The sequence below is a fragment of the Esox lucius genome, chromosome 7, assembly GCF_011004845.1.
Source record: "Esox lucius isolate fEsoLuc1 chromosome 7, fEsoLuc1.pri, whole genome shotgun sequence".
NCBI lineage: Eukaryota > Metazoa > Chordata > Actinopteri > Esociformes > Esocidae > Esox > Esox lucius.
In genome coordinates this window covers 7454619-7469947 of record NC_047575.1, presented here as the reverse complement: position 1 = coordinate 7469947, position 15329 = coordinate 7454619, and the positions used below count along the sequence as shown (strand labels likewise).

At 40.8% G+C, this 15329-nt stretch overlaps 2 protein-coding genes across 2 annotated transcripts; one reads left to right on the top strand and one right to left on the bottom strand.

Annotated features, from left to right (window-relative positions):
- Window positions 1-4812: 4812 nt before the first annotated feature.
- tmem185 (transmembrane protein 185) lies at window positions 4813-8150 on the bottom strand. The gene is made up of 7 exons (XM_010894720.4): window positions 7975-8150; window positions 7208-7384; window positions 6776-6983; window positions 6554-6637; window positions 6267-6443; window positions 6042-6165; window positions 4813-5890 (listed from the first exon to the last, which is right to left on the bottom strand). Exons 1-7 carry the CDS (start codon window positions 8010-8012, stop codon window positions 5646-5648), a joined length of 1053 nt encoding a protein of 350 aa, XP_010893022.1. The 5' UTR covers window positions 8013-8150; the 3' UTR covers window positions 4813-5645.
- Window positions 8151-8394: 244 nt separating this feature from the next.
- Window positions 8395-15091, top strand: atg4a (autophagy related 4A, cysteine peptidase). The gene is made up of 13 exons (XM_010894721.5): window positions 8395-8576; window positions 9097-9207; window positions 9292-9363; window positions 9457-9555; window positions 9801-9902; window positions 10131-10203; window positions 10356-10435; window positions 10522-10763; window positions 10907-10985; window positions 11108-11253; window positions 11798-11854; window positions 11936-12047; window positions 14300-15091. Exons 1-13 carry the CDS (start codon window positions 8567-8569, stop codon window positions 14362-14364), a joined length of 1248 nt encoding a protein of 415 aa, XP_010893023.2. The 5' UTR covers window positions 8395-8566; the 3' UTR covers window positions 14365-15091.
- Window positions 15092-15329: the final 238 nt, after the last annotated feature.

The following is a 15329-nucleotide window of genomic DNA, read 5'->3' as shown; positions in this document are numbered from 1 at the left end:
ATGACATGGTACTCAATTTCCAGGGACCCATTTTTGTTTTTGCAACACCACTTCTGCAACGATTGGCGAGTTATAAGTCAGTACAATATCAAGAATGATCATAGGTAAATTCTGTTGGTCGGCCCGACACAATAGGCAACCCGTTTAAGGAATCAGGATAACACTGGAGATTAAAGTGTTAAGACCCAAAGTATAAGTAAGCATTCTATTATCATCAACCTCAATGTCATTGTTGTTATTGTCCTCATTATCACTGTTTTCAGTCCTTTTTGAATATAGTGCCTCCTCCCTGTCTAGTTTTTCTCCCATGCCCTCTTCTAGATATGCAGTCCTAGGATCCTTCTTCACTTTCTTGCTTCCCTTTCCAAGAAGACCATAGTTACTTCTGAGTCATTGTATGCTTTGTCCAGCTTGGCCTGATCCTCAACTGAACTGAACTCTCCCTCGACTGGCTTATTCAACTCTCCATGCTGCTCTGAAATTTAAAGTAGAAAATGATCTGAAGAGACATTCATCTCATAATTTTTTTGTTGTTGATGAAACTAAAGTTGACCGACATCCTCTTAGCTTTTATGTCCCAGTGCAATTCCTGCTAAATTCTGACAAGATACCTGGAATATCTGGATTGTTCTTTATACTGTATGTTCTTCTTGGCAGGTTTAAAAAAAGTTGACATGGGAAAAAGCTTAATCCGCTCCTACACGTCAGAATGCACAGAGACCATGAAGTACTGAATCAGTGAACTAAATAAATGAAATAAGAAACCATTTAGAAAGTGTTTATTTAACATGTACATTTTGTGTTACTGTTACACACCTAGGAAGTAAAGCCATGTATCCATATCATTTGTATCATTGGCAAATCATGTTTTTTTCATTACTGAGTTCATAGAAACAAGACCTGAAAACAAATTGTCTGCAAAATTAAAAAGAAGCCATAAATCAAGCTATGATTAATGCTCAAATGCTTGAGTTTTTGTGCAGGTACAGCCAAATAGTGAATTTTTTTTTACAATGCCGGCAAAATGATACAATATATTGTCAAACACCATATGAAACAAAATAAAATTCCCCATCAGTAGTTCTTTACAGACTATAACCTTTCCCTTTTTATTTAGACCACTGCTCAGGGAACGCAGAGCATGGATCCTGGGAAATTTGTGAAGTTTTTCAGAGGAAAAGAAATGGGATGCGGATAAACACAAGGCCCAATCTACATTAATTACTAAATAAGAATATAGTGAAAAGGTGGCCAGCAGATATCAATACACTACCGTTCAAAAGTTTGGGGTCACACAGAAATGTCCTTGTTTTCCATGAGGACATATATTAAAATAGTTTGAATAGGAAATACAGCAAAATAAATAGGAAATATAGTAATGGACAAAGTTAGAATTTTTTATTATTTTTATTGAAATAATAATTGTGTCCTTAAAACTTAAGCAATTACAGCCTTGCAGACCATTGGCATTTTTGTTGTCAATTTGTTGAGGTTATCTGAAGAGATTTCACTTTCACCCCGCTCACTAGTTGGATCGGCTTGAGAGGCACTTCTTATGTACCATACGGTCAAGCTGCTCCCACAGAAGCTCAGTAAGGTTGAGATCCAGTGCTGGCCACTCCATTATAGACAGAATAGTCTATTCCATGAATAGTTATTAAATATTTTGGAGTTGTTCTTTGGGTCATTGTCCTGTTGGAGGAAATTGTCTCCAAACAATTGCCGTCCACAGGGTCTGGCATAGTGTTGCAAATATGGAGTGATAGCCTTCCTTTTTCAAGATCCCTTTTACCCTGTACAAATCTCCCACTTTAAGCACCCCAATACCATCACATTTCCTCCACCATGCTTGCCAAATGGCATCAGGCACTCCTCCAGCATCTTTTCATTTGGTCTGCGTTTCATGAATGTTCTTCTTTGTGATCCGGACAACTCAAACTTAGATTTGTCTATCCATAACACTTATTTCCAATCTTCCAATGTCCAGTTTCTATGTTCTTTTGACATCATAATCTTTTCTTTTTGTTGGCTAGTCTGAGATATGGCTTATTCTTTGCAACTCTACCTAGAAGGCCAGCATCCCAGAGTGGCCTCTTCCCTGTTGAGGTTGAGACTGGTGTTTTGCGGGTACTATTTAATGCAGCTGCCAGTTGAGGCCCTGTGAGGCTCCAGTTTTATTGCATCTTTAATCAGGATAACAATTTTCAGCTGTGCTAATATATTTGCAAAATAGTTTTCTAATGATCACATAGCCTTTTAAATAATAAACTTGGATTAGCAAACACAATGTTCCATTTGAACACAGGACTGAAGGTTGCAAATAATGGGCCTCTGGAATATCTACTCCTATTGTAGATATTCCAATAAAAAACAGCCGTTTCCAGCTACAACGGGCATTTACAACATTACAACAAGGAAATATATGAATGACCCCAAACTTTTGAAAGGTAGTGTACAAACCCCAATTCCCCCAATGCTGTGGCGAAAAATAGTGGAGCAATATCAGAAAGGAGTATCTCAGAGAAAAATTGCAAAGAGTTTGAAGTTATCATCATCTACAGTGCATAATATCATCTCTGTGCGTAAGGGTCAAGGCCGGAAAACCATACTGGATGCCTGTGATCTTCGGGCCCTCAGACGGCACTGCATCACATACAGGAATGATACTGTAATGGAAATCACAACATGGGCTCAGGAATACTTCCAGAAAACATTGTCTGTGAACACAATCCACCGTGCCAATTGGCCATTGCCGGCTAAAACTCTATAGGTAAAAAAAGAAGCTGTATCTGAACACAATCCAGAAGCAACTTGAGCAACTTGTCTCCTCAGTCCCCAGACGTTTGCAGTCTGTTATAAAAAGAAGAGGGGATGCCACACAGTGGTAAACATGGCCTTGTCCCAACTTTTTTGAGATGTGTTGATGCCATGAAATTTTAAATCAACTTATTTTTCCCTAAAAGTGATACATTGTCTCAGTTTAAACATCTGATATGTCATCTATGTTGTATTCTGAAAAAAATATTGAATTCTGTTTTTATTCACAATTGTACAGTGTCCTAACTTTTTTGGAATCGGGTTTGTATGTTATAAAATCTCTGACACAACTTGAAAATTGCTGTCTTGCTTGTAAGTCCAACTTGTGGTTGAATACCTCTGTAATCCATTTGATATTAATCAAAGGTCTGAGTTCCACATCGTGTAGAACTGTAGCATAGTGACATATAGACAAGTCAAGGGAAACTCTTACTCATGTACTCACCTCAAATTGCACAAGCAGAATTATCCCAAAAGTTCTAAGTTTTAATCAAAATAATGACCAGATCATATTTTAAATCACTTTATTGGTTGTTGTTAGTTATCAGCCACTTAAAATCTTTTTATGCAAGTGCCATCCAGAAAAAGCGGGGGAAAAACTATATTGCAAAAGAATTGCTATGTTGAAAGCTTAAAAACAGCATACAATGCAGAGGGAACGTAAAGTATTGGTCCATCCCCAGTCAAATTAGTATTGCTTATCTCTCAGGCCAGCTGAGTGGTAACAAAGCAAACCAGTCAAAACACTAAAGGATACATTAAGTTAAAAGTGAGATGGGGACACCATTTTGCATGGTGAGAATGTTATTAATGAAACATTTTACAGAGGTATAATACAGAAGCTGCACTACAGTGTTTTTTCCTTTACTCAATACTCTATTGACTTGGCAAGGTAAAATAGGAAAGCAGGTGGTTTACCCAGAAAACTGATTAATTGAAAACCAGCATATAATGTAGGCTGTCAATAACAGCCTGCCATATACAGGGCAACTTGAGCAGTGATTCTCAAGCATTTTGGGGTTAGTGACCCCATTATATGTAATCTAAAGCATTCATAATCAAACATCAAACCCAACTGAGGTAAAACTAGCATATACAGAGTATTACTTTGACATAAGTGATATTTAAATGTATTCAGTTGGAATTCTGGAGATGATTTTTGAGGGACAGAAACAGGCAATTCTAATAACACCCATAATTAGTTAGCATCTGACCAGTAACCAAAAGTTTGCAAGATCAACTCCCCAAGCCAGCAAGGGAAAAAAAAAACCTGCCACTGAACTTTGACCCAGCCTGTACTCCAAACAAAGTTGACAGTAAGCACTTGCCCTAGCCACTTTCCCTCAGGGTAATCCCCATCAAAACCGGATTTAGGTTTGGTTGTCATCTGAAGTGCCAGTCCAAGAGCTGCCCCCCCACCCCCACCGCTGATTTAGCTTCAGGGGGCAATTAAACGACTTTACTCACTTGCAGTGTTGATATCACCCACAATGCAAACTGCAGTCAGGTATCTAACACTGTTGACCACAATGTCACATTTAATCAACACAACCACATTTTGTATTAAACTCAAACTTCAATGGTCAGCATCCTCGTGAGGTGCATATGTTGTGAGCTCACTCAGAACATCTCTCTCTGGTTGGGCAAAAGCACTTGAAAGGGCACTCAGATGTGACGATGTAAAACATAATTCAACAACTGAGGGTTTAGGGAGACAACCACGACTTTGTCTTTTGAGTCCAGTGTTCAATTGACAACTAGGTGAATTATATATTTAACTCTCTGAAATCTGCATATTTATATTTTACAACCACTAACAAAATGTGGATCATATTTATTTTCTCTCTCTTGAAAAGAAATGGATGAATATACAATTAAAAAAAATATTTCAATTATCTTTATCAAAAACATCCCACAATTAAAATAAAACAGTGGCAGACATTTTTATTTTGGTCATACCATAACAGCGATTTTGAATACCGCTGATTACTACACTTTATGTAATGGGTTAGAGAGATTTGTTCTTGTAGATTTAAAGCTGCTATCCTGCAAGTCTACACGTTTTGACAGTGGCTGAGAGAAACATTTGAATTAAAAATAAATCTCACCAAATGACCCCCTGCTGTACCTTCAAAGGATCCAATCTCAGCTTGAAAACCACCACACTAATGGAACAGTTTTGTAAACATAAATACAAATAATATGGAGTGGACAGAGATCAGGGTATGGACATAATTCAGGAAAAGAAAACAAAATCATCCAAATAGCTGTTGGGGTATAATATACACTATATTACATGTTCCCCCAATTCAGAATCCTTAAATTATTTAATAAAACAAAAATATATATCCCTAGTACAAAGCTAATCTTAGCCTAACTACAATAATCTAGGTTTAATGCGGACACTGTAATTAGGTTTCACAGAGATTCAGTGTTTTTGCAAACAAAAGTTTCTTCCGCTGGAATAATGTGAAAGATGAATATGGAGAATGAAAGCTTCAGGGATATTTTGTTTCATTGCAAGGAAAATAGAAAGTACTGTACAGTATATCACATGGATCAATGAAATGAAACTCTTTTCACTGTCAACAGAACAGAAAAACCCTGTCGATTAAGAGTGCCTTTTGTTCCACGTTCTCTCCCATGTTCTCTCGTTTTCACTAAAAACCCACGTCCAAATCCCCCGTCCAACCAGGTCCCATCGCTCACAAGGAGTGAGTTGCTGTACATGGAAAATGCCTCTTCTTGACATGGGAGGTCAGTGCACCACAGGAGTCTGGTGCCTGAAGTCACTCAAAGCTCTGGAGCCGTGGTCGCTAAGCTTTGATTTAGTCTGGCATGTCAATGCACAGTTTCGGAGGAGGCACAAAGTATTTCCCTGGACTCTGTGTGATTACCACGCCAGTCTTTTTGCGAAACATGGGGGCTATTTTTGGTGGGTCGTGTGCTGGCATCTCCTCGGACACCTCAGGGTCCTCGTGGTGCAGGTCGTAGGAAACGTTGCCATACTCCCGCAGGAAAGGAAAGAGCTCAAGAAGAAACTGGCAGAAGTCCTTTCGGATGCCAAACCACCCTGGAACAGAAAAAGCCCAAATCAGACAAATGTAGTTTGGACCCCGAAGAATTACACATCCAGATTCTCAGATAAATAAGGCTTTCTTAATTGAGATGGAACGTAGCGTGATTTCCGCTGTGCTGCCCTCCCTGCATGAGGAACTACTCACAGTGGTTGCCTCCTTTCTGGCCAAAGGTGGTGGCCATCAGAGTTATCAGCGACACCCAGAGGGGCACGAACACCGACACGTAGCTGGAGCCATAGTGGCCGTCCAGTTTGTGAACCAGCAGGATCTGAGGAGCCAGAGACACGGAGAGCCTTAAAGACACAGCAAACGCAGTGGACCAAACCCTGCCACCCCCGGCTCCCCGCCCCGCCCTGCGCGGCCACGGACCTCGAAGGTGAGCAGGGGCACGACGATGGTCATCCAACTGACGGCCATGGTAATGTGGGTGCGCCGTTGCTCTGCGATGACGTCCATGGAGCGCAGGAAGAGGACCGACCACACGATGTAGTAGAGCACCACCAGGCACAGGAAGGACATGAGGATCCACAGAGGCACGCAGACCACCTGAGGAAACCAAACCCGCCCCCCGGTTCCATTCCAACTCACTGGAAATTGCAACACAACTCAACACTCAAAGAAATGAACATAAATATTAGGCAGGTTGTTCAGTTTACCAGCCAGGGCCAACTGATGATTTTATCCAGTCGCAGGGCAATGAAGATAAACTGGAGAATGTTGACCGAGCACAAGATCTCCAGCTAACGTGGGACGAGATGGGGAAGAAGCAAGCACACACACACACACACACAAAACAAGCAAGTTAGTAGAGAAATCCTTATTCACTAAACCTTGCCTACAGACATCCTTTTAAAAGATGAAATGTCAAGTTGAAAGACCTCCAGTGAGCGATCGTGGCGGAAACCCCAGACACAGGCTGCAACAGACACAGGAGAGACAAAGAACAGGGGCATGAAGACCAGCAGCCAGAAGTGGGTGCCCCTCTCCACGCGGTCGCACACCAGCACCTCAAAGGTGAGCAGGAGTAAGTGGATTCCCACAGCGATCAGCATGGCCTTGAACTCAACACAGGTCTCTCCCTCAGCCCTGCATAGTCAGCATGACAGTAACCGGGACAAGAACATTAGACAGATCTGACCAGTAAGGTGTGATAGCTGTGTCAACTAGACAGCAGACTGAAAATTTGAAAAGTCACTCTGGATAAGACTGTCTGCTAAATTACTCAAATGTAAACATACAAAATTATATAAGACAGATATGTGACGAAAAATATCAAAAAAGAAGGAAGGCCTTTGGGTTTAGAAGCACACCTGTATTGTGGGTTGTGAGCCCAGACGCCTGTGCCCACTGACGCACCGATAATGACCATGAGTTTCCATAGCCATATGGGGGCAAACACGGCCCAATAGCTCCATTGGATGACGCCATCCAAACGCAGGGACAGCAGAACAGAGAACAGCAGCAGGCAGGCATAAATGAGGAATTTACTGAGACCGGAGGAGAAAAAAACAATTTCATCAACCTTTAATCTAGTCAGCAACCAATTCAGCTTCTTAATTACAAAACTCATCAGACTTAATGCAGTGCTGGTTAAAAAATGTGAACCCCATGCAATTCCAGAACAAGCAAGTTGAGTTCAACAGAGTTACGCTAGCTTGTAATGGCTCGGGGAGTCAGTAATTTAGACTTATTCACTTGGTTCGGTAACTAATTCTGGGCGACTGACAGCAACAAAACAACCGCTTTCTAACAATTGTTTGCTAAATTAACTGACATTACTAATGCTGTCACTTCCCAATACTGCATAGTTGCTAGCGGTGCTACAATCCTAGCTGACGTTCTCAGTAGCTACTCTTTAGTGACTAAAGATACAGGTCATTTAACGTGAGCTGATGGTTAGCTAGTTCGTTGTGTCAAGAACGCATGATTCACCAGTACAGACAGCTAATGAAGTTACGTACAAAGATTTGTGCAAACCCTTTTCTGTCAGTTAGCTAGCCTGATCTCTAATGTTAACATATACACATTACCTAGCTAGCATAGCTAAAGTTACCAGTTAGATTAATTTGTACGTTACCTGGGGTTGAAATCTTGAAAGAATCCCCGAAGATTCATGACTAGATCTTAACTATACTCTTCTAAACCATTATTTGGCTTAATGCAATCACACATCAAGATGATTTGGTTTTTATTAGTCAAAATGTTAGCTAGTTCTCAGACGTGAATGGTTCAAGCAAATTATGGAATGTTTGTGGCACGCACTCAGCAGCGTAGCCACTAGGGGCAACGCGCACAATTTTTTTTGTAGAGTTGTCGTAGACACTTGTAACAATGTTACATTTTGACTGTCACAGATGCAGTGTAGTCTAGCAAGCATGCACGTACGTAAACATCAAACCGGCACGTTGTTTTCAGCATCAAGACGATGCCATAACAATGATTTATGAAAAACGACAAAAACCAGAGTGCAATGTAATATTTTGACGTCTACTACTACACTTGGTTTCGTTATCGTAAGACAAGGGTTTTTGGTAGATGTAGTTTATAATTACTTCAAACGTTATTATTTGTCATGAACGACAAAAGCATTTGAACTACATTACCCAAGAGGTAATAATCCTGATCCGTATGTTTGTATCCTGCCTTTTAACACCGATGACAGCTGGAGGATGGAGGCTGGTAAAGCCCCTAAAATTATACTTTATTAACTTATTATGAGCCTTTCAATTTCTCAGTTAAATGCGTTTTCAAATCGTCCTGCTATTGAGCCAATAATGTGTTTTCTAATTATGTCGGTTATGTTACAAACTTGTCCTTACAAAAAGCCATAGCTGATGTGCAAGTTTAGCCATTGTTGTTTCTTTGGTGGCCCGTTTCGCTCACCGGCGGCATTCATTATATTTTGAGCGGGGTATTGTCAGTGGAAAGTACTCCTGAATTGCGATTATATGTATTTCTTCTCAGTGTTATGGTAATTGGTCAAATACAGCATTTTAATGTAATGTAGGGGCCAGGCAGTTAGGCTATGTCAGTGTGTAATCAGACAGTGTAATAAAACGCATTATTAATTCCACCATTATAATATAATTTTACGGCTACGTTTGAACACATTGGCTAATCAAAACATTTGCTGGTGTATACACTTTATGAATCTCATCCTATGTTTTTTGTGTCTCACATTATCCATGTCTCGTTTCAGTATTAGCCAAGTATGAAAACCAGATAAATGTTTTTTCTGAGTACCTTGAAGACTTGCCTGACACTGATGAACCTGTTTGGATTTTAGGAGAGTGTTACAATGCTAAAACAGGTAGGTTGGCATCTTCTGACTTATTGGAATGTATAGGTAATAAAGACTAACCTTTTGATAGTCTTTCTTGTTGCGTGTTCACAGAAAAAACAGAGCTGCTATCAGACGTCCACTCGCGTTTATGGTTCACATACAGAAAGAAATTCTCTCCCATAGGTGAGTAACACAAGCCATGCAGATATTATTGTGATATCTAGTTAGTGGCCAATTATTTTGATTGTCAACGGTCAATTCTTGTTTGGTCTGTAGGGGGAACAGGCCCCTCTTCGGATGCAGGCTGGGGATGCATGCTACGGTGCGGGCAGATGATCCTTGCACAGGCCCTGGTATGCTCCCAGCTTGGACGAGGTGAGGATTAGACAAGTGATGTCTCGAGCCGTGTACATAGTTCTGTAGGGTTGGGATGTATGGAACTGCGACAGAAAATAGATTCTATGTTAATCACTCATTTGAGAGAGAGATTCTGAAGGGCTGTAACATGTCATGATTTGTATATTACCATGTAATAAGTTAAACAGCGAGGTAGACAAAGGGGTTTTATCAGACAGGATATGTGAATGGTCCAGTGACTGTGGCCTGTTTGCTTGTTGTAGCCTGGCGTTGGAAGGCAGATGCTGGACAGCCTGAGGAGTACCAGCGTATCCTCCAATGTTTCCTGGACCGGAAAGACAGCTGTTACTCAATACACCAAATGGGTAAGAACTGAGAGTTGATTGCTCCGCTAAGAGAGCAAGACAGGCATGGCCTGACCACATCTACTGTACACAGAGTCATCAGATGCAAAACATCTTTCTCATCTGGAAGACAGGTCCTGAAATAAAGAAGGAATACATGTCAGGTACAAGAAGCTAATGATTGAAAGTGGGTAAGAAAGAGGGTAGAACTTTTGAGCAAATTCATTCTCTTTCTTCATCTGCTTTTAGCCCAGATGGGAGTTGGCGAAGGGAAGTCGGTGGGAGAGTGGTACGGCCCCAACACAGTGGCCCAGGTGCTCAAGTAAGCAGTGGATATTCATGTTAGGACACTGATCTATTCACTTCAGAGAATTTGGTTATTTCAGATTGAAAATGTCCATAGTAAGTGCCCTTGTGGACATCAGGACCTCTAGCAAAGAGAAGTAAAACAAGAAAATGGTTATCTCTCCTCAGGAAGTTGGCACTGTTTGATGACTGGAACTCCCTGGCTGTGTACGTGTCAATGGACAACACTGTGGTGATCGAGGACATCAGTAAGCTAAGTCCTGTTTCGTTATGCTTTCTTAAGGGGATGGTGCGATGCTAGAGATACAAAATGTTCTTTCCGTGTCTTCCACAGAGAAACAGTGCCGCCAGGAGAGCCGAGGGAGCAGACTGCGTCCAAGGCCCTGCGGCTGGGGAGAACCCTTCGCTTCTGGGGTGACACCAGAACAAGCCTGTTCTAACACTCATGGGAACCGAGCCACGACATGTCCACTCTCCCAATCTCAACTGCTTTCCGACTGGAGGCCCCTGTTGCTTGTGATACCTCTCCGCATGGGAATCAACCACATCAACCCTGTCTACATTCAGGCTCTCAAGGTACTAAGGCACAAATAGTTTTTTGTGACGGAAAAATGTGTTACATTTTCAACAAAATATTTAAACTGGTTTAAACTGCTGCTGTATTCATTGCCGCCTTTAAATAGTTCTACAGTTCTAACTCCATTCGTTCTCCTGTTCAGGAGTGTTTTAAAATGCCACAATCCTGCGGCGTTTTGGGTGGGAAACCCAACCTGGCCTATTACTTCATTGGATTTGTAGGTATGTCCAACATTTGGAAAGGAACATTGTCCCCCGGAGGATCCCAATCGGGAAAGAAAAGAAAGCTGAACCTGTGAGTTGTCTAGCTGCTGTATTCATCCAGGCCTGTCTGTGTCTTCCAGGAGAAGAGCTGATCTACCTGGACCCCCACACCACCCAGTCTGCCTTGGAGTCAGAGGCTGGCAGTGGAGTGGACGACCTGACCTACCACTGTCTTAGGAGTCCACGGCGCATGAAGATAACGAACCTCGACCCCTCTGTGGCCCTGGTGAGCGCTTAGCTCCCCAAAACCCACATACCACCAGTTACAAAATCTTTAAATGGCTACAGTTAGGACGTCTGTGCTGTTTCGTATGAAAATCCAATCACTGAGGGAGGTATCGGAAATTTAACACACAGAGTAAAGGGATGCTCTTGCCTTTCCACTAGCACAAATATATTTTCTTTCCAAAAACAATTAATTTTGCATAAGCATACATTTCTAGCCTGTTTACCCAAAACTATGATTTGTTGTGAGACTTGTTCATCTGAAGAAAACTCTGTGGTATTTTTCCCCCTCCATTTACGAATGTGCGAGTAAACCTAGCATTGTTACCAGACCAAGGTCTGGCAATACAACACCACACCACCACTACAACCTGATACAACACTAAGCCTCTTATCCCCTGGTTCATGGTTAAAATAGTGTTTTCCGAAAGTGCACGATGGCAATCAATGTTCTAAAGCCTTACTGTTCCAATATACATTTTGTGTACCATGTTGATGATTTAGCCACCTGTTTACCAATACCAATTGTGTCTCTTTTTGTCAAGGGATTTTTTTGTAAGAGCGAGGAGGACTTTGACGGTTGGTGTAACCTGGTCCAGCAGGTAAGTCTCAAGTCACAGGTCAATGCAGAGGGAAGGCAGTTATTCTCCTTACACTGAGATCCATGTTGTTGTCCTTTTAAGGAGATCCAGTTGAAGAGAAACCTGCGGATGTTTGAGCTGGTGGAGAATCACCCATCCCACTGGCCCCCCTTTGTTCCCCCCAGTAAACCAGATGTTCAGACCACAGGGGCAGGTAATGTGTTAAATCAACAGACATATACAGACATAATACACCAGTATAAGTAGTATAAGCAATCCTGGCTGCAAATAGTCATGGGGATAATCAGCTTCTTCCTCCTTTTTTCTTGAAATTGTTTTGAAATTATAGTATGGGTAATTTCATTGTAAGTGCAATCAAAAAATTGGACACACCTATTCCTTTAAGGGTATATTCCTTTAAGGGTATATTCCTTTAAGGGTATTTTCCAATGTTCCACATTGTCGAATAGTATTGAAGATGTCAAATCTACATAACACATATGGAATCATATAGCAACCAGAAGTGTTTAACAGATCAAAATACATGTAATATTGTAGATTCTTAAAAGTAGCCACCCTTTGCCTTGATGATAGCTTTGCACACTCTTGGCATTTGCTCAACTAGCTTCATGCGGTAGTCACCTGGAATGCATTTCAATTAGCAGGTGTTCCTTGTTAAAAGTGAATTTGTGAATTAATGTGTTTGAGCCGATCAGTTATGTTGTGACCAGGTAGGATGAGAATACAGAAGACCATCATTATGCCTGTACTGTAGTAGTCCATATTATATCAAGAACAGCTCAAATAAATAAACAACAGTAACATTATTACTTTAAGAAAGTCAGTCAATCCGGAAAACAAAGAACTTTGAAGGTTTCTTCAAGTGCAGTCACAAAAACCATCAAGCGCTATGATGAAACTAGCTCCCATGAGAACCACCACAGGAAAGGAATACCCGGTGTTACCTCTGTTGCAGAGGATAAGTTCATTAGAGTAACAGCCACAGAAATAAACAATTAACTACACCTCAGGTTTCAGCCCAAACAAATCCTTCACAGAGTTCAAGTAACAGACACCTCACAACGTGTATCAGGCCTTTATGTTACTGCTAAGAAAACTCTACTGAAGGACACAAATAAGAAACATAGTTGAGAAATAGACCTAAAACTGGTGCAAATCTGTCCTGGTCTGATAAGTCCACATTTTATGTTTTTCGTTTCTTTGTGAGAAACAGAGTGGGTTAATGGATGATCTCTGCATGCGTGGTTCCCACCGTGAAGCATGGAGGAGGAGGTGTGATGGTGTGGAGGGGCTTTGCTGCTGACACTGTCAGTGATTTATTTAGAGTCCAAGGCACAGCATTCTGCAGAGATACATCATTCCATCTGGTTTGCACTTGATGGGACTGTCATTTGTATTCCAACAGGACAATGACCCCAAACACACCTCCAGGTTATGTAACGGTTACTTGACCAAGGACATTGATGGAGTGCTGCATCAGATTAATTGGCCTCCCCAATCACCCAACCTCAACATAATTGTGATGGTTTAGGATGAGTTGGACTGCAGAGTGAAGGAAAAGTAGCCAACAAGTGCTCAGCATATGTGGGAACTCCTTCAAGACTTTTGTAAAAGCATTCCAAGTGACTACCTCATGAAGCTGGTTGAGGGGATGCCATTAGTTTGCAAAGCTATCATTAAGGCAAAGGGCTTCTACTTTAAATAATTTTTTATTACAAATGTGTTTTGTTCAACATTTCTTTGGTTACTATATGATTCCATATGCGTTAATTTATTGTTTTGATGCATTCAGTATTATACAGTGTGGAAAATAGTACAAAATAAAGAAATACCCTTGAATGAGTGCATGACCAGACTTTTGACTGGTAGGCTACTGTATGTATAGTCAACTCAATAATTTTTGGTCAACACGAACTATGAGTCATATTTTGGCCTCAAACATGAGCAGTATATTTTCATTGAAACACAAAACATTTCATGTTGTTTGAGGTCATTGTCTTGTTGAAAGGTCCATCTACAGCCAAGTCTCAATCTTCTGACGGAGGCAATCAGGTTTTATGCTAACATTTCCTGATACTTGGAATAGTGGAATTCATTATCCCATCAATCTCAGCAAGAGCCCCTAAACCACTAGAAGCAAAACAGCCCAAAGCATTAATGATTCACCACCATATTTTACTGTGGGTAACAGCTGCAATTCCTTGTATGCAGTCCCCTTTTGTCACCAAACATGTGTCTCCTGGAGACTGAGGCCATCTAAAAAGTATAGAATTATACTTCTCAATAACATGTTTTGTGTTTGAGAAATTAGTAATTTTTTGCCAATACTTCTTCTTGAGGTGACTTATTATTTGAACCTCCTTGGAACTTGTTCAGCATGAACATAAAATAAATTTAAATTGCAATGTGTTAAACTGATTCCAGTTGTGTTTCTTCTCCGTGCAGAGTTTATTGAATCAACTGACAAGCTGTTTGAGTCGGAAGAGGAGTTTGAGATTCTCAATGTGTGACCAGCTTTCCATCCCGTCCTCCCAGTCCGGTGGATCATGGCAAATAAGTTGATTCCCTCGGCTTACCATGTTCCATACTGTGCTCTAGAAGTGCCTCAGAACAATACCCAAGCAAAAACTGCTTACCACTTTGCAAAAAAAAACAATACTGTATGAAGAAAGAAGGGTGGACAACCACTTGAGACAAAGTGAAAAAAATGAAGGCAAGAAAACAGCATGTACAGTTAAAGAAAAACCTTTTTTTTCTCACTTTGATGTTTTAACCAGGATATGAAGCCAGGGATATCACATTCACCCCTCATATAAAACAGGCTTTCTTTGGAAGTCTGTGTTAAAGACTTGTTTGGCAATTAAGAGAGCGGAAAGCTGTGTAGATGCATGAACTGCATACAACTGCAAGAGGTACAGTCAGACTTCATATCACACGCCTCTTCCCAAAAGAGCAAGAGGACCTAGCTGAAGAGACAAATGGATGATATCTGAAGCCATCTCCTCAGCACACACCACCTCCTGATGCCAGGAAACAGGAAATATGCAGACATCTTTCAGTGTTAAAATAAAACATTCAAGTAGCTTTTTTTTTTTTTAAAGAAAAGTGCCTCTGAAATATATTTATGTTCTTCGATGGCTGGGGTAAGGGTTTTTCTGAGGTTTTGGACAGGTGATGTGGAACACCCCTGTACACTCATGTAAATATGCCTGACAATAAAGATATTTAAACACTTTTCTCAGCTGTAACACTATCTTTTTCATCTGACATCTTCAGATGGGAGCTCAAATAGCCTGATGTGTGGTAAAGAAACGGGTCAGCAGGCAGCCTAGCTGAGTTACCAAAAAGTTGCTAGATCAAATCCCAAAGCCAGCAAGGTGAAAAATCCTTTTCACAGTTAACCATAATGGCTTCTGAAATTCACTCTGGAATATACCATCTACTAAATAAGAAAATATTTAATACTAAAATGTAA

Bases quoted from the DNA above. Each gene is read 5' to 3' on its own strand.
- tmem185 (XM_010894720.4), bottom strand. From the start codon at position 8,012: ATGAATCTTCGGGGATTCTTTCAAGATTTCAACCCCAG. The intron at 6,444-6,553 runs GTAAACTGAACA...TGGTTTCCTCAG, and splicing joins TCATCAGTTGGCCCTGGCTG to GTGGTCTGCGTGCCTCTGTG. The intron at 6,166-6,266 runs GTCCGTGGCCGC...CTGGCTCCTCAG, and splicing joins TGCCCCTGCTCACCTTCGAG to ATCCTGCTGGTTCACAAACT.
- atg4a (XM_010894721.5), top strand. The intron at 11,855-11,935 runs GTAAGTCTCAAG...TGTCCTTTTAAG, and splicing joins GGTGTAACCTGGTCCAGCAG to GAGATCCAGTTGAAGAGAAA. The intron at 12,048-14,299 runs GTAATGTGTTAA...TTCTCCGTGCAG, and splicing joins TGTTCAGACCACAGGGGCAG to AGTTTATTGAATCAACTGAC.